Source organism: Pelodiscus sinensis, chromosome 3, assembly GCF_052426305.1.
Source record: "Pelodiscus sinensis isolate ZL-2025 chromosome 3, ASM5242630v1, whole genome shotgun sequence".
NCBI lineage: Eukaryota > Metazoa > Chordata > Testudines > Trionychidae > Pelodiscus > Pelodiscus sinensis.
In genome coordinates this window covers 178,614,965-178,642,623 of record NC_143054.1, presented here as the reverse complement: position 1 = coordinate 178,642,623, position 27,659 = coordinate 178,614,965, and the positions used below count along the sequence as shown (strand labels likewise).

The 27,659-nt window shown below is 45.3% G+C and overlaps 1 protein-coding gene across 11 annotated transcripts in view; it reads left to right on the top strand.

Annotated features, from left to right (window-relative positions):
* The window catches only part of CCDC88A (coiled-coil and HOOK domain protein 88A), a 248,572-nt gene that overhangs the window by 43,049 nt on the left and 177,864 nt on the right, over positions 1 to 27,659 (top strand). For all 11 annotated transcript variants that reach the window (XM_014573127.4, XM_014573124.4, XM_014573125.4 and 8 more), the window contains one exon: positions 14,315 to 14,423. In XM_014573127.4, coding sequence (XP_014428613.1) covers positions 14,315 to 14,423 — 109 coding nt within the window. The remainder of the gene's footprint in view (positions 1 to 14,314; positions 14,424 to 27,659) is intronic.

The window sequence follows — 27,659 nt, the reverse complement described above, 5'->3', positions numbered from 1 at the left end:
CCTCACCCCTCTCATATATAAAGACAATGCTAAAACCTTTTGAGTTTGACATAATATTTTGTTTAAAAATGAAGCCAGGCCAACAAGCCCCCAATTGGGACCAAACCCCCATTTCACTGCATCATCATAACTCCTGCACCACATGACCCCAAATCTGAGCCTATCATACACTGGAGCCCCCGTCCTGAGCCTCTTACATCCCCGAACTCCTGCATCCCCACATCCTCAGTCTTCTGCCACAACATTCCTCCACCATCCACACATCACAAATCTGTGTCCTGAGCCCATCATACTTTCAAACTTCTAGCCCTGAGTCCCTCACATATCCAGCCCAAACTCGTGCACCCTCACATGCACAAGCCCTGGCTTGCTCAGCACCCCAACCTTCCACCTGAGCTCTACACTCCCCAGCCTAGAGCCCCCTCCCTGAGCCAACAGCCCCTTCTCCTGCATCCAAATTCCCTCCCAGAGCTTGTACTTCTCACCCCTTCCCACACCCAAATCCTGCATTCCCACCCCACACCTCACTCTCATTAGGTTGAGACAGGTATAAGGGCTGGGGATAGCAAGTGATGGAGAGGAGGGGAACAGAGCAGATGAGGCCTCACTGAAGGGAGATGGGGGGTATGTGTGTGTCTTGGGGAAGGAATATGATTTTCATGAATTGGTGGGTCCCTCCCCCACCTCCTACCTTTTTTTTTTTTTTTGGCTTGACAAGCCTAGGGGTTCCTTAAAATTCTGAAAAGCTGAAAAGGGTTCCTCGGTCAAATAAAATTGGGAAACACTGCTCTAACCACACATTTTCAAAGCACTACGCACTTACTCGGGGACCTCTTTCCAACCCGAAACTAGCTAAGGTGGTTAGTTCCACCATTTTTCTGCCAGATCCAAAGACCCTACTTCCCAAAAGGGAAATAGCTTTGTAGTCACCTAATGAGGAGCACCCATGTGGACCCCCCTCTCTCTCAATCTCCTCTTTGAGAGAAGGAGGGGGGGGGGAGAGGAAGGGGGAGGGAATCACCTCGATAGTAACTGATGTTCTTCAAGATGAGTGTCCCCATGCATGCTCCACAACCCTCTCTTCCTCCCCTCTACTTTGGGATCTTGGCCTTCTCAAGGCATCGTTTTGGGGTAGAAAAGGAACTGAGGAGCTGGGAGGGGTGGGGGCTCATGGATGCATGATGCCTGCAGCCTAACAGCACGTAGCGGCTGGTGCCACGTGTGTGGCCCCATGGACACTGCTATCAGATCTCTTCTCTGAGGCACAGCGGCGCACTAACCTAATGTGGAGCACCCATAGGGACACTTATCTTGAAGAACGTTAGTTACTATTGAGGTGAGTAACGTCATTTATTTGGGTTTTTTTATAAATAGAAATCTTTCTTGCACTTTTCCTTGATTTAGTTGTTTACATTTTTAAAATGTATAACGATTAAACATTTTCATGTTTCCTTATTATGATTTAAAATGTATAGCTATGCCTATTCCAGGTTCTAGGCACATTGTCAAACTTTTAAACATGAAGTCACAAGAATAGAATATAATGGAGAACATAAAACCAGAATAATGCTTCAAAGCTTAGCTCTTCTAAAAAAAAATTCACAATCCCAGAAACACCCCAAAATCCATATTCTAGAAACCTCTGCTTAATTTTCCACAAGTTCTGAACCTTCTATCATAGGACAAAGGCCGAATCCTGCACCCAGACATCCACAGGTTTCATCTCAAAGCCTGAGTCTTTCAGGGCTAGGTACATTCAATTCTACCTATTTGAAAAAGGTCCAGTAGTTAATCATGAACAGTTGCAAATCAAGCACCAGAAAAACTTAAGCTCAATAGTGGCAAAGTTTTGTTCTGTGGGTCACAAACAATTCACTGTCACCATGCTCAGTGCCTCTACCAAAGATGCTAGATTATCTGCTGAATAGTGATAGAAATGTAGCCGTGTTAGTCTGGGGTAGCTGAAGCAAAATGCAGGACAATGTAGCACTTTAAAGACTAACAAGATGGTTTATTAGATGATGAGCTTTCGTGGGCCAGACCCACTTCCTCAGATCAAATAGTGGAAGAAAATAGTCACAACCATATATACCAAAGGATACAATTAAAAAAAATGAACACATATGAAAAGGACAAATCACATTTCAAAACAGGAGGGAGGTGCGGGGGGGGAAGGAAGGAAGGTAAGTGTCTGTGAATTGATGATATTAGAGGTGGGGAGAGTGGGATGTCTGTGAGCTAATGGTATTAGAGGTGATAATTGGGGAAGCTATCTTGGTAATGGGTAAGATAGTTTGAGTATTTGTTCATTCCTTCCCGGAAAGTGTCGAATTTTAACATGAATGACAGTTCAGAGGATTCCCTTTCAAGTGCAGATGTAAAAGGTCTTTGTAGCAGAATGCATGTGAAGTCAAGTCATTGAGAGAGTGTCCTTTCTGGTTAAAATAGCAAGAAATTGTTTTTTCTTTGTGATCTTGTCTGATATCTGTTTTGTGGGCATTAATCCTTTGGCGAAGTGTCTGAGATGTTTGTCCAATGTACATAGCAAACGGACACTTTCGGCACGATAGCATAAATTATATTTCTGGATGCGCAGGAATATGTGTCCTTGATCTTATAACTCACTTGGTTAGGTCCAATAATGGTATCAGCAGAATGAATATGTGGACAAAGCTGGCAACGGGGTTTGTTGCAAGGGAAGGTACCAGGGTTGGTATTCGTGTGGTATGTCCTGTGGTTGTTGGTAAGAATCATCTTGAGGTTAGGTGGTTGTCTATAGGAGACTATGGGTCTGTCTCCCAGAGCCTCTTGGAGTATGGTATCCTGTTCCAGTATAGGCTGTAGTTTATTGATAATGTGTTGGACAGGTTTAAGTTGGGGGTTGTAGGTGATGACAAGTGGTGTTCTATTGTTGGTTTTCTTGGGTCTGTCTTGAAGTAGATGGTTTCTAGGTATTCGTCTGGCTCTTTCAATTTGCTTTTTTATTTCTCCGGGTGTGTAGTTGAGGTTTTATAAATGTTTGGTAGAGATCCTGAAGCTTCTGGTCTCTGTCAGTGGGATTAGAGCAGATGCGGTTGTATCGAAGAGCTTGGCTATAGACGATGGATCGTGTGGTGTGTTCTGGATGGGAGCTGGAAGCATGTAGGTAACTGTATGAGTCGGTGGGTTTTCTGTAGAGAGTGGTGTCTAATTTTCCATTGTTGATTTGTACGGTGGTGTCCAGGAAGCGGATCTCTCGTGTAGAATGGTCCAGGCTGAGGTTAATGGTGGGGTGTAGGTTGTTGAAATCTCTGTGGAATATCTCCAGTGTTTCTTGGCCATGCGCCCAGATCATAAAGATGTCATCGATGTACCGTAGGTAGAGAAGGGGTGAAAGAGGACGGGAGTTGAGGAAACGTTGTTCTAGGTCAGCCATAAAGATGTTAGCATACTGTGGGGCCATGCATGTACCCATGGCTGTGCCGCTGATCTGGAGGTATAAGTTGTTCTCAAACTGGAAATAATTGTGGGTGAGAACAAAGTTACCTAGGTCTGCTATCAGGTTGGCAGTGGTGTCCTCTGGGATAGTGTTTCTAATTGCTTGTAATCCGTCTTCATGTGGGATGTTGGTATATAGAGCTTCTACATCCATGGTGGCAAGGATGGTGTTATTGGGGAGGCTATCGATGTTTTGTAGTTTCCTTAGGAAGTCAGTAGTGTCTCGGAGATAGCTGGGGGTGTTGGTTGCGAAGGGTTTGAGAAGAGAGTCTACATAGCTGGATAGACCAGTAGTGATCATGCCAATACCAGAGATGATGGGACGTCCGGGGTGCCCAGGTTTATGGATCTTGGGAAGCAGAACAATTCTGGTCGGGGGTCAGAAGGTGTTTCTGTGTGGATTTGTTCCCGAGTAGCTGTGAGGAGGCTTTTAAGGAGACAGTGTAGTTTCTTTTGGTATTCCAAGGTGGGATCAGAGGGGAGAGGTTTGTAAAATGTGGTATTCGAGAGTTGTCTGGTTGCCTCCTGGTTATAGTCGGCCTTATTCATAATGACCACAGCACCCCCTTTGTCAGCTGGTTTGATTATAATGTCTAGGTTGTTTTTGAGACTCTGGATGGCATGGTGTTCAGCGCGGCTAAGATTGTGTGTCGCTTGTTGTCGTTTGCGAATAATGTCAGTCTGTGCGTTGTTGCGGAAGCTTTGTATATAGAAATCCAGATTGTAATTCCGACCGTCAGGGGGAGTCCATATAGAATTATTTTTCCTTTGGTGTTGATAGGTTATCTGCTGTCCTTGAATAAAGAGGACCTTTGAAACTCCTCAGTTAAAGTTCACTGGGAGGCAATTTCAAGTGAGCATACCCAAACAGAGGGACACACAGTCTTTGCTCACCGGACTACAAAAAGTTCTTGAAAGGAGTCAACAATGTATTCCCTCCGTTTAGGTAAACACCGCCTTCTTGGGATTTGAACCTTATCCTTATAACGTTGATGAGATGCCCGTTTGAACCAATGGCAATTTGTTCGCTTTTACATCTCTCAATGAAGGTTGCTTTCCTCATAGCAATCACCACAGTGAGAAGAGTTAGTGAGCTTGCTGCACTCATGGCTGACACTCCTTTCACAATATTTTACAGGGACAAAAAGCGATGCTCAGACCTCACCCAAAATTTCTTCCTAATGTGTTTCTCAATTCCACATTCATGAACCAATGCACTTACTCATCCAAGTTACAAATGATGGGCAGATATCCTCTTTCTAAGGAATCCGTATAATATTTGCTATATCCTATAGTTTCTTCCTCTATTCTGTCATCAAAGCTTCCCTTGTATTTTGATTGAGCCTTAATGAGCTTGCATTCTATCTTTTGAGGCTCATAAATTTTTGTATGAATTTGGCTCTGGAAGGGGTTATCAAATCTTAATACTTGCCAGTCACATTCAGAGTAAACCCATTCACTTGTTTCTAGTTAGTCACTTTTGTGATTACTGTATCCAGCTTGAAATGCAAAATGGATGTAAAATGTTAATTGGTTAACTGTAGGGACGTCAATGTGTAGATGAACACATGATTAATTGCTAAGCCTGGTTTATCGGTTAATTCTGTTGACTACACACTCTCCCCCCCTCCCAGCTCCTTGCTTCCTTTGTAACAGAGGCAGCAAGCGGGGGAGGCTACACTACACTAGGGTTTGCAGTTTGAAGAAAGTTGGACTTGTGTTTCTGATCGGTTAGATACTTTTTAAAATGCCAGTGTGAAATGGCTAAGTATAGGATTTACGAGCCTACTTTTAGGCTTATATTTTTTATGTATGTGAATAAGGAAATGGTTCTCAAACTTCGGCCCACCATAGCCCACCCTGCTCAACACAGACCTTTCCCAGGACCACCAGCCAAATACCCATGATGACAAAATGGGTGTAAGGGGAGGGGAGTATGACAGATCCCTTGCCCCGTGCTTTATGAAATGGACTTATGGACATGAATGCACATAACTCAAAAGTACTTTGGATAAATTGTTTCATGTAACCTATCTTTCTTCATGTCATAATCTGCTGGATCTGTTTTGGAGTATGTATCATTCTTGTGTGTAAAATTAGACACATGGAATATGGAATGCTTTATGGTTTTTAGATGTGTGAATAAAAGCCATCACAGGTGTTACCTTCAATGTCTTATAATGACTAAGTATTAAACAATCTCTTTTGTCTTTAAGTCTTAGCAGTTGTTGGTCTAGGGAAGTCACATGTCCACCCCAACTGGTCAGGTGACTTCCCATGCAAAAAGGGAATCTTTAAAAACTATAGGAGAGTAGGAGTATTTTGTCTTTGGCTTGGCTGGTGTGGCACACCCAAGTAAGGAAACCAGAGACCCCTGGGAAAAGTGACTTCTCTGGTTTAGAAGGCTTGGCCAGAAAAGAAAGTTTTTGGTGAGTTTGTGGTATGTTTGTAATAAGTTTGTACTGAAATTTTAGTGTGGAAGTAGCTAAGCATTTTTGGTCATTTTGAGTTTGTAATCTACTTTGCTCTGCCTGTTCTCACCTATTACCACTTAAATCCTGCTCTTGTACTTAATAAAATCACTTTTATTTTCAGCCAAACCCAGTGTAAATAATTATTACCCGGGGGAGCAATCAGTGTGTACATTTCCCCCTTTCATTGTTAAAAGTGGCTTATCTAAATAAAGCATTTGGGGTTTTGATCTCGTTTGCGGAGTGGTATCCCAGAAAGCTGGACCCAAAACTTCATTCTCCTTGGACCTGAAGAGATTCAGTGTCTGCATTCCTTCTCAGGGGGGCTGTGATTCTCAGCTCTGTGCCTTGGCTGGGGGAGACTAGGGAGCTAGTCCAGTAGGACTAGGTGGTGAGAAGCCCCAGAGAACAAAAAGGAGGGTGGGAGTGGGGCTGGAGCACCAGCACAGGCTTCCCAGTGCTGCGGGGGGGACGATGACGAGGGGGAGCCCCTAATCCAAAGCCCACTTGCAATTCTGTCAGGGACCACTACAGGTTGGATCTCCTGGTCTGGCACAGTTGGGACCATTGACAGAATTTGCTGGACTAGGGGAGGTATCCCCTTCCATGGTCCCCGAGCCAGCTGGCACCCTGCTTCTGGCCCCCTCTTCCCTGCTCTGCTGCTGCAGGCTCTGGGCTGCCTTTGGCGGTGAGGATTCTATGGCCCAAGCTTGAGATGCTGTGTGCAGCCAAATTTCCCCAACCCTGCACTGCCATGGGCACCTGCGCTTCTATGGCTGCTAGCCCCATAATGCCATGGGTGCTTGGGATTCCCCAGCTGCTGGCTCTGCGCTGTCATGAGCCGCTGGGCTTCTCCAGTCCCTGGCCCCAGGACTCCTATAGGGCTCCTCCAGCCCCGCTGACCCTGGTCCTGGCTAGGCTGCTGGCTCTCCTGCTGTTAAGCACATGCTTAACTTATAACCATATGGATAATCTTGGTGAACTCAGTGGAACTATTCCTGCAAGCTAAGTTATGTGTTTGCAAAATAAAGTCCTTAATTTTAAATATTTTGTATTTTGACATAGCAGACTTGTTAAATTAAAAGAAAACCTACCAGTAGTGACATTAAAATATAATATAATAATTACAATTACAATTGTAAAATACAGTTACAATAATTTAGTTTTATTAATAATTCCTACCAGAAGACACATACTTTGTTGCTTCTGAAGACCAGCTTAGGGCTTCTCATACTCCCAGGTTCCTCCCCACGTGCTCCCGTTATGTTCCCCTACCAACATATACACACAAACACCTCTTCCAGTTCTTCTTTCACCACATATTGTGGCTCTGTGTTTCTTTGTGGTGGTTCCATGCCATTATTTTGTGTTCTCCCCTCTCCCTTCTACCCCCATGGCAAGGGCTTTTTGTTCCCCCATATTATCTTCATATCAAGGGTACCACGTGCTTCACATTTCCACTCAACCAGCATGCCAGGGGCTCAGTATGGCCCTCATTCTTCTCTCTCCCTCAGTGTAGGGCTCCATGTCTCCCCAGTTTTTTGCTCCTCTTTACCCTGTGTGAGGAACTCTGTGCATCCTATTTTATGCCAGTGCTCTTGTCCCCCCTTTTGCACTTGTGACTGCTCCTGTCAAGATATAGGCAGTGTTATTGTAGCTCTGTTGGTCTCTTGATATTAGAGAGACAAGGTGGGGGTGAGAATACCTTTTATGGGCTTTGTATACTGACAAGTTACTGTGATGTGTAACTCAGGAGTATGAAAAAGCGAAGTGGTGGGTGACAACTAAAAGTGTGCAGTCTCCAGAGGTTTTATTTCTGTATTGAAGCCAGTTTTCTTGGAGGATTTGGGTGACCCATTCCATGATAGAATCTACTACTTTGGTGGAGTGGCCTTATTTGGTGAAGCTGTTTAAGGTATATATCCTGGACTGCTTTTTTTTAATCATATTTTGTAGTGTCTTAGTGCTGGGTTTTTTGGGATGGTTCCTGGATCTGGGAAGATAGGAATGGTGGTCCATGGGTTCTTACATATAGTTGTCTATAGGGTTTCATTGATGAAGCAGATGATTGTGTCCAGGAAGCTGATGTTAGTGTGAGAATGTTCTAGAGTGTTTAATGGTTGGGTGATGGTGGTTGAAATTGTGATGGACATCTGTGAAGGATTTTAGGTCATCTAGAAATAGGATGAAAATATTATCGATACATCTCTGTTATATTCTTGATTTTTTTTTTGTGTGGTACATTTGTTGATAAATTCTTTCTCAAGATGAACCATCAAGAAGTTTGAGAAGAGGTAGCCATATTAGTCTGTAACTGAAAAAACTTAAAACATAGTCTTGCAGCACCTTAGAGACTAACAAAAAGGTATCATGAGCTTTCATGGGCAAAACCCACTTGTTCAGATGAAGGGAGTTAAGGAGTCCAGTTTTCAAATAACTAGCAGAGAAAGAGAAGGATGGAGAGAGGGGGAAGAGAAGGAAAAAAGGGGGGGAAATGTCAATTAGAGTGTTCATGCTAAATTAAGCTGATAAAGTGAGTACTAAGTGCTCTTAAGTATTCTGTGCTTGTTTTTTTATGTCATTAGAATGTTGAATGTAGTGGGACCATCCATGCAAAGTCTTTCTTTAGACCGCTGTTGCAGTATCAAACTTATAAATTAAAATAAGTTCTGCAGCCACCCTTTCAAGCTGTTTTTTAAATTGGCTTGCAGTAATACAGTTAACTCTGAGATCCATTAATGAGTGTCCAGGCAAGTTAAAATGTTCCCCGACAGGTTTCTGTGTGTTATCTTTTTGAATATCTGATTTGTGTCCGTTAATCCTTTCTCATAGAGACTGTCCAGTTTGGCCAATATACATGTCAGAGGGACATTGCTGGCACTTGATACCATAGATCACATTGGTGGATGTGCAGTTATATGACCCTCTGATGTGGTGGTTTATGTGGTTAGATCCTGTGATGATGTCATTTGTATAGATATGTGGACAGAGTTGAAACCGGAGTTGATTGCAGAGGTGGGTTCGTGGACGAGTATGATGGAGGTGTGCTGAGTGGTTTCTCGAAAGAATTTGTTTGAGGTTAGGGGGTTGGCTGTAGGTGGTGATTGGCCTGTCTGACCCCTTGTGAGAGTGAGGGGTCATTTTCCAGGATAGGTTGTAGATTGTTGACAATGCATTGGAGGGATTTAAATTGAAGGCTGTAGGTGATGACATGTGGTGGTCCTGTTGTTTTCTTTGTTGGGCCTATCTTGAGAGAGCTGATATCTGGGTACTTGTCTGGCTCTGTCAATCTGTTTTTTCGCTTCTCTGGGTGGAAGAACTAGTTAGCATTGTTGAGCATCCATCCTAGTATCCATGGTTTGGAAAAACGTTTGTTTTGTTGCTGAATGTGAAATTGCTAGAGTTGAGGATGGAATGGGATGAGTTTGGCAATGTCTTTGGGATGGATATCTGGGTGTTGTCCATTGTTTTGCTTATATTTAAGGTTGGCAATGCTTAGGGATGTTAAATTGGGAGTCCCCTGCTGTCCCTGGACTCTCTGCAGTGCTGCCGCTTTGAAATGCCGTGGGGAGACTGGCATCAGGCTCCTTGAAGCATTTCAAAGCAGCAGAGCCGCATGGAGCCTGGGATGGCTCTACGTGGCACTGCTGCTTTGAAACGCCACATGCAGCCTGGGGACATCCAAGCTGGCCTCAGGCTTCATGCGGCGTTTCAAAGCAGCAGCGCTGCATGGAGCCCAGGGTCTGGCCCCAGGCTCCACATACACTGCCGCTTTGAAGTACCCCCTTCTCTCTCTCCCTTTGCAGCCTCTTTCTGATAGAGGCAGCAACAGGGAAGAAGTGACTAGGAAGTGATAAGCATTTGCTTATCGGATAGTCGACAAGTCCTTCGCATCTCTAGCAATGATAATATTATTGTGAAGGATGTTAGTGTTTCTCTTCTGAGGAGACATACTTGAGAATGTTTGTGTTTTTAGGAAGGTTGTTAATGTTGAGTTTCTGGAGGAAATCAGTTATATTTTGGAGGAATCTGGCTCTTTCTGTGGTGAGAGGTTTGAGTATGGTTTCTGTGAGGCCTGATATTCCTTCAGTAAGAGTGCCTTGGTCAGATATGATAGGTCTGACTGGGTTCCCTTGTTTGTACATCTTTGGAAGCATTTGAAGAGGGTCACACACTTTGTTACTTTCATAGATTGAGTCTATTGCATATGTTAGGGCAGGGGCAGGCAAATGTTTGCCCACAGGCTGCATTCAGCTTGTCAGCCATTTTAATCCAGTCCTTGACCTCCTACTAGGAAGCAGGTTTTTGGGGCTTGCTCTGCTCCAAAGCTCCTAGAGTTCCTAGAAACAGTGGTATGTCCTCCCCTCCGGCTCCTGGGAGCAGCCAGAGGGTTCTGTGCTCTGCCCCCATACCGAGAACCACCCCCAGCTGCTCCCATTGGCTGAGCTTCAGGGGCAGCACCTGTGGCATGGGGGCACAGAGCCTCCTGGTCATGCCTCCGTACAGGAGACAACCAGAAGGGAGACCTGCCGCTGCTTGTGGAAGCTACTTGTGGAGGTAAGTGCAACCTGCAGCCTGTACTCATGAGCTGCCCTCTCCACCACACCCTAGCCCCTTCCGCTAGCACTAATTCCCCCCCCCCCCCCCATCCTTGGTCCCTGCTTAGAGCACCCTCCTATACCCCTAAGCCTTCATCCCCAGCCCCAGCAGAGAACCTGCATACCCTCATCGGAGCTCTTTCCTGCCTCTTGTGCTCCAATCTCCTGCCCCAGCCTGGAGCCCTCTCCCATACTCTGAAGTAATTTCTGGTCCCACCCCAGAAATTCTCTTCCAGCCGGAGCCCTTACCGCTTCCTACATCTCAGCCTCAATTTTGTGATCATTCCCAGCTCTCCATACTGTTTGTATACCCGGATGTGGTTCTTGGGCCAAAAAATTTGCCCACCCTTGTGCTGGGGCTCCTTGCATCTCTTTATTTCCATTCCACAATTTGTAATTCATTACATTCTTTCTTTCTGTCTGTGAGAATTCATTCGGAAGTCAACATTTTAAACATCTTAGTGGAACAATGGGAAAAACGGATTAGAATGGGATATTCAAGTATTAATGGCTGTCAACTGCTTCTTTGATTAGCAGATAATCACAGGTCTAATTAAAACTGTGTGTGTAACCAGACGCATAATAGGCATCACTGAAACCTGGTGGAATGAGGAAAACCTGTGGGACACAATCATACCGGGATATAAAATATATAGAAAGGATAGAGCAGGCCGGGTGGGTGGCGGAGTGGCACTGTATGTGAAAGATAATGTAGAATCAAATGAAATAAAAATATTAAGTGAATCAACATGTTCCATAGAATCGCTATGGATAGAAATTCCATGCTCCAATAATAAGAAATTAGCAGTAGGGATATATTACCGACCACCTGACCAAGACAGCGACACTGACATAGAAATGCTGAGGGAGATTGGAGAGGCTACCAAAATAAAGAACTCTATAATAATGGGGGATTTTAATTACCCCCATATTGACTGGATATATGTCACCTCAGGAAGAGAAGCGGAGATAAAATTTCTCAATGGCTTAAATGACTGCTTCTTGGAGCAGCTAGTGCAGGAACCCACAAGGGGAGGGGCAATTCTCAATTCAGTCCTGAGTGGAGTGCAGGATCAGGTCCAGGATATAACCGTTACAGGACCGCTTGGGAATAGTGACCATAATATAATAACATTCAACATTCCTGTGGTGGAAAGAACACCTCAGCAGTCCAGCACCCTGACATTTAATTTCCAAAAGGGGAATTACGCAAAAATTAGGAGGTTAGTTAAACAGATATTAAAAAGGCACAGTGACTAGAGCCAAATCCCTGAAAGCTGCATGGAAGCTTTTTAAAGACACCATAATAGAGGCCCAACTTAAATGTATACCCCAAATTAAAAAACATAGCAAGAGACCTAAAAAAGAGTCACCGTGGCTTAACCACCATGTAAAAGAAGCAGTGAGGGACAAAAAGGCATCTTTTAAGAAGTGGAAGTCCAATCCTAGTGAGATAAATAGAAAGGAACATAAACACTGTCAAATGAAGTGTAAAAATGTAATAAGAAAAGCAAAAAAAAATTTTTTTTGAGGAACAGCTAGCCAAAAACTCAAAAAGAAATAAAATGTTTTTTAAGTACATTAGAAGCAGGAAGCCTGCTAAAAAGCCTGTGGGTCCCCTAGAGGATCGAGCTATAAAAGGAGCAATCAAGGACGATAAAGCCATTGCGGAGAAACTAAATGATTTTTTGCTTCAGTCTTCACGGCTGAGGACGTTGGGGAGATTCCTGAATCTGCACCGTCCTTTGTGGGTGATGAATCTGAGGAACTGTCCCGGATTGAAGTGTCATTAGAGGAGGTTTTGGAACAAATAGAAAAACTTAATGTTAACAAATCTCAGGGACCGGATGGCGTTCATCCAAGGGTTCTAAAAGAACTTAAATGGGAAATTGCTGAGCTATTATCTGTGGTTTGTAACCTATCCTTTAAATCGGCTTCCATACCTTATGACTGGAAGGTAGCCAACGTGACACCAATATTTAAAAAGGGCTCTAGAGGCGATCCTGGCAATTACAGACCGGTAAGTCTAACTTCAGTACCGGGCAAATTAGTCGAAACAATAGTAAAGAATAAAATTGTGAAGCATGTAGAAGAACATAATTTGTTGGACAAAAGTCAACATGGTTTCTGTAAAGGGAAATCCTGTCTTACTAATCTGTTAGAGTTCTTTGAAGGGGTTAACAAACATGCGGACAAGGGGGATCCAGTAGATATAGTATACTTGGATTTTCAGAAAGCCTTTGACAAGGTCCCTCACCAAATGCTCTTGTGTAAATTACATGGCCATGGGATAAGAGGGAAGGTCCTTTCTTGGATTGAGAACTGGTTAAAAGACAGGAAACAAAGGGTAGGGATAAATGGTAAATTTTCAGATTGGAGATGGGTAACTAGTGGTGTCCCCCAAGGGTCAGTCCTGGGACCAATCCTTTTCAACTTATTCATAAATGATCTGGAGAAAGGGGTAAGCAGTGAGGTAGTAAAGTTTGCAGATGATACCAAACTGTTTAGGATAGTCAAGACCGAAGCAGACTGTGAGGGACTCCAAGAAGATCTCACCAAACTGAGTGATTGGGCAACAAAATGGCAAATGAAATTTAATGTGGATAAGTGTAAAGTAATGCACATCGGGAAAAATAACCCCAACTATACGTACAGTATGATGGGGGCTAATTTGGCTATGACAAATCAGGAAAGAGATCTTGGAGTTATCGTGGACAGTTCTCTGAAAACTTCCACACAGAACGCAGTGGCGGTCAAAAAGGCAAATAGGATGCTAGGAATTATTGGGAAAGGGATAGAAAATAAGACTCAGAATATCTTACTGCCCCTGTATAAAACTATGGTACGCCCACATCTTGAATACTGTGTACAGATGTGGTCTCCTCACCTCAAAAAAGCTATTTTGGCCTTGGAAAGGGTTCAGAAACGGGAAACTAAAATGATTAGGGGCTTGGAACGGGTCCCATATGAGTAGAGGTTAAAGCGACTGGGACTTTTCAGTTTAGAAAAGAGGAGACTGAGGGGGGATATGATAGAGGTCTGTAAAATCATGAGTGGTGTGGAGAGGGCTGATAAAGAAAAGTTCTTCATTAGTTCCCATAATAGAAGAACTAGAGGACACCAAATGAAATTAGTGGGTAGCAGGTTTAAAACTAATAAAAGAAAGTTCTTCTTCACACAGCGTGTAGTCAACCTGTGGAACTCCTTGCCAGAGGAGGCTGTGAAGGCTAGGACTATAAAAGAGTTTAAAGAGAAGCTGGATAAATTCATGGAGGTTAGGTCCATAAAAGGCTATTAGCCAGAGGATAAAATGGTGTCCTTGGCCTCTGTTTGTCAGAGGCTGGAGAGGGATGGCAGGAGACAAATGGCTTGATCATTGTCTTCGGTCCACCCTCTCTGGGGCACCTGGTGCTGGCCACTGTCGGTAGACAGGATACTGGGCTAGATGGACCTTTGGTCTGACCCAGTACGGCCGTTCTCATGTTCTTACGTTCTTATGGTCTTTATATCTACAGTTTTCCAGCAGAGTATTGTAAATTGATGTATAGTAGAACCCCATTTATCCAAACCTCTGTCTTCCATCTCTCTATATTAACTGGTCTGGGACTTGTACCATTACTCACAGTAATTAGTAATTGTACTGGATGTTTCTGATTTTTTGGATTTGACAGTCATTTGTATATTTCTACTTGTTTAGAGAAAGATCACGAAAATACGAATGTTTCCGTGTAATACTTTTAGTAATTTTATTTTCCTTTTTTCTTGCAGCAACCCTAAATCAACCAATCAGAGAGTAAATAAGAAAGTCAACAATGATGCTTCACTTAGGATTCAAAATTTGTCTATTTTGGTCAGACAAATAAAATCTTATTATCAGGTAAGTAATTTTTTTCTCTAGCTGCCTTTTATGTAGATGTTTTAATAAATTCTCACTAAATTTTCAGAGATGAAAAGCAAATGAGCAATTAAAATCACAAGTACGAGGTTATTTTTTCAAGTTTATCTCTTGGTCAACATTTACCACTGTTGAGTGTAAGCCTGGTTCTGGTGAGTATATTTTAAAGAAAGAAGGGGACATGAAAACAACTAAAATTTGAATAATGATTGCCCATATAGAAGATTATTCAGTGTTTTGAATTGCTCTCCTATAAATTATTTAAAGTCGATCAGTAGTCTCTGAATACACATACATTTTGTGAAATGAGGCATAAATATGACATATGAAATCAAAGTCTGCAAATTGCCCCTGGTTTATTACAAATTTCATTACATTTTTATCACTGTTATATGGACTACCGTATTTTCCGGTGTATAAGACGACTGGGCGTATAAGACGACCCCCTAATTTTCCAGTTAAAACATAGGTTTTGGCCTATACTCGCCGTATAAGACTACCCCCCCTTCTGAGGCAACACCATTTAATAACATCAGATTTGATTTAAATCATTTTAATTAAAATGGTTTTGACTTGCAGGTACTTAAAATCCTTCAAAATCCTCATCATGTTCATCCTCTGACATCATAAGTTCATCAATGACATCTTGTGGTACATTTGTAAGACAGTCATCATATGGATCTAATTCCGACTCGGATGGTGTGGCTTCAGCTTTGGCTTCCCCTTCATCTTGCCACAAGAAGTCGTCCTCCATACCATCCAAAGAATTTGATATGCCACACTTCTTGAAAGACTTGATTACTGTTTCTGCACCAATATCATTCCAGGCTTTTATGACAAAGTTACACAAAACATCCAATTGTGGCGCACGCATGTTTCCTCCTTTTGTGAATGACTTTTCGCCACTAACCATCCACTCATTCCACTGTTCTCGAATGCGATCTTTAAATGACTTGTTTAGGCACACATCCAGTGGCTGTACCAATGATGTCAATCCTTCAGGAATAACTGCCGCATCTGTGTTTATTCTTGCCAGCCTTTTCTTTGTGCTGGTAGTTAAATGAGCCCTGAACATATCCCACACCAGTAGGCTACGTTCTTCACGAAGTCCACCTGGTCGCCTACTCCATACATTATCAAGCCATAGCTTTACCCCTTCTTCATCCATCCAGCCTTTTTTATTCACATGCACAAAAACTCCAACAGGGAACTTGATTTTCAGCATTGTTTTTCTTTTAAAAATAATCATTGGTCTTAGTTTGGCGCCATCAGCTGTACATGCTAGTACCACTGTAAAACTGGACTTCTCATGTCCTGTTGTTTTAATTAACACTGTTTTTGCACCTTTTGGATTAACAGTTTTATTTCCAACCATATCAAAATTCATAGGAGTTTCATCCATATTTCCGATCTGTCTTAACGCATAGCCATGTTTCTTGCACTGTTGTATTACATATCGATGGAAAAGACTTACTTTTCCGTCGAGATCTGCAGGTAATTTTTGTGCAATTTTGGTCTTTTGCCTCAGTACCAGATTATGCCTTTCCATGAACCTAGTACACTAGGATACAGTGGCCTTAAATCCTTTGCTGTGATCTGGGTTAGATTTGCCCCACTGAAGTGCAAACATACGTATTTTGTTTCGTGTCACTACATAACCATTTTGACGATGCTCATGCACCATGTCTGCTACGTGCTTTTCAAGTTCTGACCAATGTGGGGTGCCTCTTCTGAATGCACACTTACTACTTGGCATACTCTTTAATGCATCTTCATTTGCTTTCCAGTCTCGGACCATCTTTTCTGTTACTCCATATTGCCTTGCAGCAGCACAGTTATTATGTTACTTGGCAAACTTTACAACTTTCAGCTTAAAACTGGCTTCAAATTTCCTTCTTCTTGTTGGAGACATGATGGGGTCTTTTCTACCCACCCACTTACAGAAGGTTGGAGACCACTGCTTTAGACCTACTGAATAGTTACAGAAAAGCCATATTGTTATAGAGAACCTTTCCAGACCAAGGACAGCAGGATCCAGAAACACAGACAAAGATAGGTAAATACAACTGCAAATAGACTCAAACCCTCAATCTTTTGATCCAAAGTCACACATCTTGTCCTTTAGGCCATGCAATCCTCCCACCCACTTATAGAACGTGGCTATCCCCCTGCCGGGCGCCAGGGGGCGTGGCCATTCTCCCGCCAGGCACCGGGAGGGGCAGGGACACTTGCACACCCGGGGGCGGCCCCCCCATAGCCACGCGCCTAGGGCTGGTGCCCCCTCCAAGCGCTGCGCGCCGGGGCCGGTGCTCCCCACGCCAAACGCCGCATGCCCAGGGCCGGCGCTCCCCGGCCAAGCGCCGCGCGCCCGGGGCTGGCGCTCCCCCGCCAAGCGCCGCGTGCCCAGGGCTGGTGCTCCCCCCGCCAAGCGCTACGCGCCCGGGGCCGGTGCTCCCGCTCCCCCCCCCTCCCGCCGGCGCTCACCGGGCGCCACGTGCCTGGGACCAGCCCCAAGCACCGTGTCAGGGACCAGGTACGTATGCGCGGCGTATAACACGACCCCCCCATTTTTGGGGGATGTTTTTTAGTGTAAAAGGTCATGTTATACGCCGGAAAATACGGTACTTAAATTTGTTGTTGTTTGATTTTTTTTGTTTGTGTTTCTTTTATCATGTGGTTCTCAGTGAAAAGTGTTTGATGCACCCAGTGATGAGCTAATTCCTGCAGTCATAGCTTTGCTTTGCTTTGCTTTGCTTTAATAGAAGGGAATTTTTTACCAGACAAAAGACAGTATATACATGATATACAATATAGGTTTCATACGATTTTAAAGAAATACTAGACTTAGCAATGATGATTAGGAAGCTTGGTTGATGCGATGTAGTCAGAGCGTGGAAGAGGGTGAAATGTCTGGCTTGTTGAACTTTCCCAACTTGAAAAAACACTTCTAGAGATTGTTTTGATTTCCCTTTTTTGTTTGTGAATTTAGTGTGGTTTGACTTGTAGTTGTGACTAGATAAGTGAACATCAGCAAGTCCCAGAGCTCTGGTGAAGCTGTGGGCCAACAACACTCCCACCCGTAAGCCTGAAAAGTTCTCCATGTGGAAGTTCTGTGGGGTTGGGCTCGACATGGGACCCAGGTACAACATCTTTCTCCAGCACCCAATGCAGATATCTTTGCTGGCCTCTGAGCAGCAGATCACACAAATGCCTGCCTGCTCCAGTTAGTCACAGAATATTCCCTCCTCCCCAACCTCTCGGGGTCCTGGGGAGACCAGTCATCTGCCTGGTTGAAGGGTACACTTGGGGAACACAGCACACACTGCCAAATTAACCTTTTGCGGGCCCAGTGCCAAGTAAATTTGTGGGCCTTCATGTAGTCGTTATGAACCCCTTCCAAGCATGGGCCCGGTGTGACTGTGTCGTTGTTGCCATAGTAAACCCAGTACTTCTTGGCTGGGATGAAAGTATTTATTCAGAAACAAAATGTAGTATTTGAAGCCATGCTGTGACGGGTGAGCCAGCCCCGCACTGAATTCACGGGGTTTAGCCAGGTTACCCTGGCAAAAGGAGCCCTGCCCCTGCAGCCTTGCCGGGCATGCTCAGACTGCAGCCCAGCTATAAAAGCCTGGGGAGAGGCTCAGTCTGGGCTGACTGCCGGAGAGGAAGGACTGCACAGGAGAGCTCCTGACCAGTGCCAGCCAGCCATCCGAGGGGAAGGCAGCAGAAGCCCTAGTGCTATTGGGGACATACCCATCGCTGAATACCAGGGAGAAGTAGCCCCAAGGAGCTAGGAGACCCTGTGAGCATCTAGGAAGGCAGCCTGCTGGGACAGGTTGGAAGTGGCCCAGAGAGGGTGCAGGAGTAGCCTCTCCCACCCAGAGATCCTCAGTGCGTTTCGGGTGGATTCCCTGCCGAGGGAGTGGTGGGCCTTCCTATCATTCACAGGGCCCTGGGCTGGGACCTGGTGAAGTAGAGGGGGCTCGGGTCCCCCTACCAGGGCATGGCCCACCTCAGGCTTGCCTTTGCAGGCCCTTCAGCCCTGCTTTAAAGAGCCAGCCACTGACTTTTTATAGGGACTCTGGCCAGTGGGCCATCAGGTCCTGCATTAAAGGGCCAGTCATTAACTTTGTATAGAGAGATGGGCGGGGGCTAGTGGGGCGCCCAGCTCTGCTGTAATGGGACAGCGATTGACTTCAGTAGTGACTCTTGGCCTCAGGCCCTCCCGCCCTGCTTAAAGGGCCGGCAAGCTACTTTACGTGACTATCTCTGGCCATGTGGCCATCTAGCTCTGAGGGTAAGGCCCAGACTATAGCTTGTGGTGGAACATGCGGGGCGGGCTGTAGACCCAGGCAGCCCTGGGACATGGGTTCCTACCACCTAAGGGGAGAGAAGGAAAGACCACCCTGTGACACATGCTTAATTGAGTCCTCCACTCAGCCCGCAGAGAACAAATTGGACTAGCATTAATCTCCTCAGAATACTCTTGAATTGGGTTTGTCTTGGCAGTGGTTATTTGTCTTTATTGTTAAATATTCAAGACCTGGTTGGGAGCTTGAACAGAAGTGCGTACTTGGCACCTTTATGAGCCATATTTAACCTGGATGTAGCAGTCAGTGGAGTTGCCCCTGCATCTCCCCTCCACCACCTCCTCCATCCAAAGTTATATTTCATAAATACATTTTTTGAAAGCTGGATTTTCTACTTTGGTACTGTAATGTTTACAAAACATTTTAAAAACTTTAATTATGTAGCCTTTAATTATATACCCTTTACCTCACTATTTTTCATAACTTCAAGTGCAATAGTAAAGGTACTGGAGTGAGGTGTGGGGAGGAAAACTGTTGGGAGAAAGGACCACTGAGAGAGACATGCAAACTTTGCTACCACAATCCAGCCTCAAGCCTTACCCTAGCCTTCACATCTTGGTTCTTGCCCTCTCCTTTTTACATTTCCCACATATTTAACCCCCACCTTCATGCAATGGCTGTCCTCAATCACCCTGCTATAGCCCATCTCTTACTTTCACCATAGGCTGTCACTTCACTCCATTCTAGTGCCTCCAGTCAGAATTATCCCCACCTTCAACCCAGACTCTTCCCTCTCTCCCTCCCTTCCTTTGCTCTCCACCCAGAGGAGAGGAAGGAGGACTTTAAAGTTGCACAATGTTTGGTTTCAAATAAGCATGTTCTCTAAATAGAACAGTGACACAAGATGAAACAACCTTAACTGGATTGGCTTTAAGTGAGGAGTTTACTGTATTGAATTTTGGCTTTTGACATGGAAAGAATAGAACCTTTCAGTATTTCTACCCAGTTAGTTTCATACATGAAATGAATGAATCGTCAATAGCTTAAATTATTTTGTGAGTCAGTCAGTTACATCTTTGTCTTATGCTGCAATAAACAGGAAGCTATATGAAAAGTTGAGAGAACACTCTACTAGAACTCCTATAGTCTCAATAACATCTGTAGCACACTTCATTATTGTACATCTATAGAGTTGTGACATAATCTTCTGTCCATGTTTTCAGTGCTCTCACTACTATGTCAAGAGATGAAGAAATGATGCAGTGGTAGGGAAACCTGTCTTACAATCCCTCTTCTGTTCATCCTCTGACACCCACCATCTTTGATAACAACTTGGAAGTCATCTACTAGTCTAATGGACTACATGTACTTGAAGAATAAAACATGTGCGACACACCTCCGATAGCACCCTGTAATTAGAGCCCTGTTATGATGGTGTGTGGTCACAGAAGACCCCGTGGGGTTGCTTCCCAGTGTGCTACAAAGCCACTGACATTTGCCTCTTTGCTTTCTGGGGCTTCTCCTGACCTTGTCCTGATGGGACAGATCTCCTGGTTTCCCCCAGCCAAGGCAAGCAGCTGAGATCACTGCCCTCCTGAAGAGCAATGCATACACTGAATCCCTTCAAGTCTGAGGAAAATGCAATTTCAGGCACAGCATCTAGGAGATATTTAACAATGAAAGGAGGCTGTGTACACTGGCACCCTGTCATACCTGCATGGATACAAAAATGTGAATCCGCATCTGCCACGCTTAGCTCATTAGCCAATCCATAATCTTCAATCTTGATTTTACTTGCATCCACACAGCAAATCATCTGGAAGGGAGAGGGAAGGAAGCACAGATAAGTGAGAGGGGCAGGGTTTTGCAGAAAAGATGCAAGGCAGCACTAGAGCAGGGACTGGTGGGAAGGGATAGTGTGGGATCATGGTGAAAGTCTTGAAAAGGAGTGTGGGATGAGGGAAAGGAACAGACTTGCATTGTGTGCTGCTACTGGGAGCTTGTGAGCAATGGCACCTGGTAGTGGCAGCAGCATCAACTTCCATTAAATCATAGCAGGGCAGAGGTGTGATAAAGCTCCCACTTGAAGTTGGTGGGTCCTGAGATTTCAAGCGGATTTGCTTGCCTCAAAGGCTCATAGCAGCCATCAGTTTTAGGCACTATACCTGGAGCATTAGCTTGCTGTTTGTTGAGCTCCTCTCATCATTGGCCAGCATAAGATAGAGGGAGAATAAATTCCACCATCTTTTCCCTGAGGACTCATCTAGACTACACGTGAATTTGCATATCTTCTTCCGTTTTCGAAAGCGCGATCGGAGCTTTCAAAAGTGAAAGTAGTTTAGACTTTTTTTTAACGAACCTCCTCCTCTCCCCCCGTCGAAAAGCCGCTCTTCCTCAAAAAAATGAGGTTTCGACTGTTCTGTGTAGTCTAGATGAGCCCTGAGTGAAAATGGGGAGTGGGTGTGTGTCTGGGGGGGGGGAACCTGGGCCCACCCTCTATTCTGCGTTCCAGCCCAAAGCCCTGTGGGTATGTCTACACTGCCACTCTAGTTCGAACTAGGGTGGCTAATGTAGGCATTCGAAGTTGCAAATGAAGCCCGGGATTTAAATATCCCGGGCTTCATTTGCATCTTGCCAGGTGCCGCCATTTTTAAATCCCCCTTAGTGCGGACTCCGTGCCCATGGCTACACGCGGCACGGAGTAGGTAGTTCAAATTAGGCTCTCTAATTCGAACTACCGGTACACCTCGTTCCACAAGAAGTAACGGTAGTTCGAATTAGAGAGCCTAATTTGAACTACCTACTCTGTGCCACGTGTAACCGCGGGCACGGAGTCCGCACTAAGGGGGATTTAAAAATGGCAGCACCTGGCAAGATGCAAATGAAGCCCGGGATATTTAAATCCCGGGCTTCATTTGCAACTTCAAATGCCTACATTAGCCACCCTAGTTCGAACTAGAGTGGCAGTGTAGACATACCCTGTAATAGCAGCTGGCTATGAGAGTCTTCAACACCTGCTATGAGAGAGCTACAAAACCCCCTGGGCTATTTCTCCAGCATCTTCCTTCTCCTAGGTTCCTTGTCCTGGTGTCCACTTGGTGCTTGTTTTCTCCTACTCCTGGCAGCCCTGTCCTCTATCTTCTCAGCTACTAGCACGCCCACTAACTGCCAGGAAGCTCCTTTTATAACCTGTCTCAACTGGTTTCTTTAATTGGTCCCAGCTGTTCTAATCAGCCCAGGCTCACTTTGTTACCCAAAAAATTCCCACTGGAGACCACCCAGGGTTACACTAGCATGGGTTTATTGATTGAGGAATTAATACTTCACTATATGGTTAAACTAAAGAGGACAGAGCTGCCACTAAAGATTTAAACTAAAGGGGAACCAGCATGCGCTCATGTGCGTGCTTGCGCGCGCGCTCTCTCGCTCGCTCGCTCGCTCTCGCTCATATATTCCTCCCCTTAAGCACTCACACTTACACAGGCATATGGGTTGCAGAAGGAGCCAAGGCATGTAGATTCGGGAGGGTCTGTCTGCTGATCATGGCTGGGGAGCTGGTCAGGAAAGAAACTTGCTGCTGCTTCTTAGGAAGAAAGAGTTTCTGCCACGTGCTCTCTCCTTTTATTGCCTGTGAACAGCCCCTGTGACTCATCCACATTTATCACCAGAGAGCATGCCCAGACTTCCCTTGATCCAGCAGAGCAGCAGTCTCCTTAAGTGGTCTGATGACTAATCACCTAGCTCAATGTGTTCTCTTACATTTTCTAGTCCCAAACACACAATAGTCCACACACACACACACACACACACTCTCTCTCTCTCTCTCTCTCTCTCTCTCTCATATATCTCAGGGGAGAATGCAGTTTAGAGCAAGTTACAAGCAAAGTGGCTGAGAGTTACAGAGATTACAAAGTTGCAAGGCTTAATCACCAAGCTTACAGTACATTTCTAAACTTATAAAGCAAAGTTGCAGAGAGTTACAAAGTTGCAAGGTTTTACAAAGATTACAGAGTTGCAAGGTTTAAGATCGCAAGGAATTGCAGTGTTTAAAAAGCAAGGCAGTTGAAATAATTACACTGCTTCAGAGAATTATTTACAAATCAGCAATAATGAAGTGACTTAGAAGACAACTGTCCCTCCCCGCCTTCCCCCCAGCAATGCAGTCAGCAGGAGGTTTTTGTCAGTCTAAGTTATGTGTTGGCAGGACCATACAGTTTAGTGTATTTCCAGAAAATCCATGTGTAATAGCTTGTTCGGAGGCTTTTATGAAACACACTTGACTCTGCAAGCCTGCTTAATTAGTCCCAAGTGCTCAACTGTCTTGATTAACTCTGTTTCTAGATTAGCATCTGCCAGTTACTATGGGAGCAGAGATTTTCCTAGTCTGAGTCTAAAATACCTTCCTTCAAATACTTTTCTGTATCCCTCTGACCTGACCCTGTCACAAGGGGTGTGGCCTTGGGGCCCTGCCCTTTCCAATCACCATGGTGGGGGGGGGGACCCAGCTGCTTAGGAACAACTGGTGGCCAGGGCGCTGCCCCCCATAGCATCAGTCCCAACCCCACAGAGCCAGACCCTCCCATCTCAGAGCATGGCAGCTTGGGAGCCATGTGTACTTTGCTGGGAACCCTCCGTACTTTGCTGGGAACCCTCCTCCTTTCCTGGAGTTTCCTTCCCCTTGTATACTCTCAGCTTCACTAGCCAGTTGGACAGAAAGCATGTGGGGCAGACAGCATGTGTCCCTGAGCCACAGATCAGTGCTCACTAAACCAGGGGAGGGGAACTAGGCAGGGCTGGCGGTTGGCCACTCTTGCAGGGATATTTACGAACTTCTTGTATCCCTTTCCTGCTGTCAGTGCATGGGCCTGCTCCAACGCATGCCCCATTCCATCTGGCAGCTGAGTGGAGGAGGAAAGAGAGCCCTGTGTGAGTAGCCACTCCACAGTGGCCATGGATATGAAGTGAATATCTGCAGAAAGGCAGGGCTGTACCTGAAATGCCCATATTCATCACTCATTTATGGCTGTGATGTTTTATATAAGGCATGCCATGTAAGATATATGCAAGTTTCCCACAATGGGGGAAGGAACAAAGCAGCTCTGCTAAGAAACCTTTGGCAGAAGATTACTAGGTATCTCCAGGAAAGTTTCGTAGAGGTCTAGGATTCCTGTGAAAGCTTGGTGTGTATTAACACGCCGTTCCACCATACTAATTAGAGATATTTGAGTGTAAAGGACTAACCACTTAACCGATAAGTGAATGGTTATTGGTTAATGGTGTCGATTACACTCAGCGAAGCCTCCTCCCTGGGAGTGGAGCTGGGTAGGCAAAGGCTGTCCACTCTGCTCTCTGAGAGGAGATTTTGCTGCCACAGTGAAGCTACCTCCCTGGGCTGGTAGGGATTGGCGGCCCTGCTCCAAGGGAGGCTTTGCTGTGGGTTCTGCAGTATAAAACTAAGTTTTATATTGCAGAACACACAGTGTAGGTAACCGTATAATCACTGAGATTTTCAGCAGTTACACGGTTATGCTAATACACGATTTTTAACTTCCCTGGTTCCATGTCCATCATACAGAAACAAAGCTAACCTTCCACATTTCTATACCCTGAACTGCATAAACCACAGTCACTTACTTATCCAGCATATCCTTTCTTCTTGCTCCCTCGTAGCCAGACTCCCTACTCTCAGCCTGCTCCTGCTCCCTACTTCACACCCATACTGCACACTGCCACCCCATTCTGCACCTTACCTCCTGTCCAGATCCTGCACCCCATCCCTATATCACCCACTGGCAGCCCTGTCCCGCACATTGAACCCCTCATTTTTGGCCCCACGTCAGAGCCTGCAACCACCAACCCCAGAAAAGTTAATCTGGTCTATGGGAAGCCTCAGTCCCCCGTCTGGAATTTGGACATGGGGCTGGAGTGCCAGGGGAATGAGGTGTCTCTTTCTCAGTTGGGGGCCACATCAGTGAGGGTTGGGGTTTTTTGGAAGGTGGGGTTGTCTGTGTGAGTGGGGTTTTTTTTGCTTCTCACTTGTGTGTGGTCTATGATTGATTTTTTTTCTGTGGATCAGTGGCCCTTGATCCAAAAAAGATTTTCTTCCCCTAAATAAAAGGTTTCAACACAGTCCTTATTTATTTATTTATGTTGGATATAAATTAACATTTTACTTTATTTAAAATGAAGTTTGGTTAACTAACATGAGAGTTAAAGCACTTAATTTTGTTCAATAATTTTTATTAACATTTTCTTTCTTATTATTTAAATTAAACTGGTCTCCCTATCTGCAGCACTAGCAGAATAGTTCAGGCATAATTATGTAGTTAACGGCGAGTTTCCATTAGCAACCGGTGGTCCTCGGAAAGGTTCGCATTCAACGGAGTGGGCCATGGGACAAAAAGTTTTAGAACCAGTGCTTTAGTCTTAAATGGAAGAGCTTCTGTTTAACTCATCCTGACAGTTATATTAATTGAGAGCACCCTTGTGAATTGAAGTTCTTCGAGAGGTTCCCGTGGATGCTCCATGCTTGGTCTTGGTGCTGTCCTGGCACCTGGATCGGAGATTTTGCAGCAGTCCCTGTCGGGCTGTGTATGTGCGGCAGAAACCAGCGCACACAGTGATAGTCGGCACCCCGCATGTGCAGCCTGCACCCTCCAGTTCCTTCTCAACCGCCCTCAGCCTGAGATGGAGCTCTGCCGTTCTCTGCCTCATTTACACTTTTCATCGTTGATTAGCTATTAATTCTTAGTTTTAGTTAGTGTTGTTAATAGTTTGATAGTTAGTCGTAGTTACAAAAAAATACATTTTTTTTTGGTCATGCCTGGCTTCTCGGGCTTCAAACACTGCGCCTCCTGCAGAGACGCAATGCTTATCTTGAATGGACATTTGCAATGTGTTTAGGAGTACATCATTCTTCTCAAGATTGTCCCCACTGTGCTGAACTCAAGGCCAGAACTCATAGGGACAGGGACCTTTACCTCAAACTAATTGTTATGGAAAAGAAGATACACCTGGCTTCGGATCTCGGAAGGCAGCCTTGGCAGGTACGTTCACTCCCAGCCTTCCCTCAGGGCAAGAGGGCCCCCAAAAAGAGGAGCTCCTCTATGCCCCATCACCAGCCTTTCTCGAGAAAATGGTCTCCTCCCAAACCATCAGTGCAGCGGCCTCGCATCAACAGTTATGATGCACTGGGCACCTCAGATGTCCAGGCATCATCGCATGCTGGTGACACTATGGCAAAAGGCTCAGTCATCACCCTGAGACTGCACCGGCACGGACCTTGGTACTGTCATCCGCTTTGGTACCAGCTCTGGCACCACTGGTACTGACAGCATCATTGGTACTGACAGTTACAGCACCAATGCCGCTACCGAGCTCTTTGACACCAACCATTTCCACCTCACCGACGGTACTGTCTCCTTCATCGGCACTGATCAGAACATTGGCACTGGTCATGTACTTGGTACCACCAACATATCAGAGATCTCTCCCATCTGTGCTGAATACTCTATCGGAAAAGTACAGACACACATTACAAAACCCAGCACTGATCTTTGCAGCACCGTTGCTGTACATGTGAAGTGCTAACTTGGCAATCACATCTGCCCCTCAATCATCACTCTTCGGCGCTGATGCTTCGCCGGTACTGATGACATCACGGGCTTTATCCCTGATGCAGTCGCGATTCTCTAGCAATGATGAAGAAGAGGTACAAGACTCCTTCTCTCAGCACCGCAGCCCTCCGATGCAACATTACAAGCCCAAATACAATCCAAGTGCAATTCCTTCTTGGTACGGACACCACTGGATGCCTCTTCCCGTACCGTATCTGGCACAATGGTCTTATTGGAGTCCTTGGGGCTGATACGGGAGACACCACAGCCTGCAACCAAGACCTTACAAACACGCTGACTCTATTACACCTCAAACATCCACATCGATGCAACAATTGGAACTTCAGGCACTCCAAGCAATGGAGGAGTCACCCCCTGATTCTTCACCACTCACCAACTCTTCTTTGTCACCATAGAATCATAGAACCATAGAGCTGGAAGAGACCTCAGAAGGTCATCAAGTCCAGCCCCCTGCTCTAGTCAGGACCAATCCCAAATAAATCAACCCGGTCAGGTCTTTGTCAAGCCAAGACTTAAACACCTCTAGGGATGGAGACTCCACTACTTCCCTAGGTAACCCATTCCAGTGCTTCACTACCCTCCTAGTTAAACAGTTTTTCCTAATATCCAACCTGGACCTCCCCCACCACAGCTTGAGACCATTGCTCCTTGTTCTACCATCTGTCACTACTGAGAACAGCCTCTCTCCATCCTCTTTGGAACCTCCCTTCAGGATGTTGAAGGCTGCTATCAAATCCCCCCTCACTCTTCGCTTCTGCAGACTAAACAGACCCAAGTCCCTCAGCCTCTCCTCATAAGTCATATGCTCTAGCCCCCTAATCATTTTGGTTGCCCTCCGCTGGACCCTCTCCAATGCGTCCACATCCGTCATTTTCTTTTGGGGGTGGTGACCATGGAACCCCCATCTCTAGAACTACACATCCCATGCCTTCCAGTAGATGGTGTTCCCTTCTGGTTTCTTCCTTGTGAGGTCCCTTCCAAAGCATTCAGCACTGCAGAGCTGTGGAGAGAGCCTGAAAGTGATTACTTACCTCTATAGCATTGGGGGATTCCCATGTTGGCCTTTTTCCCCTTCTAGAAGTTACATGCTGCCAGTTCTCTTCCTGGTCCCATACTGCCCTCTCTGGCTCTTCCGTCTGCCGTGCTTGAAGGATTAAACGCTGCCTTCTTCTTCGGGTAGTCCCCGTGGGCGCTCCACGTCTGGTGTCGGGCTGGTCCCGGCGCCGCAAATTGGAGCTTGACAGAGCTGTGTGTGAGTGGCCGGACCGCGC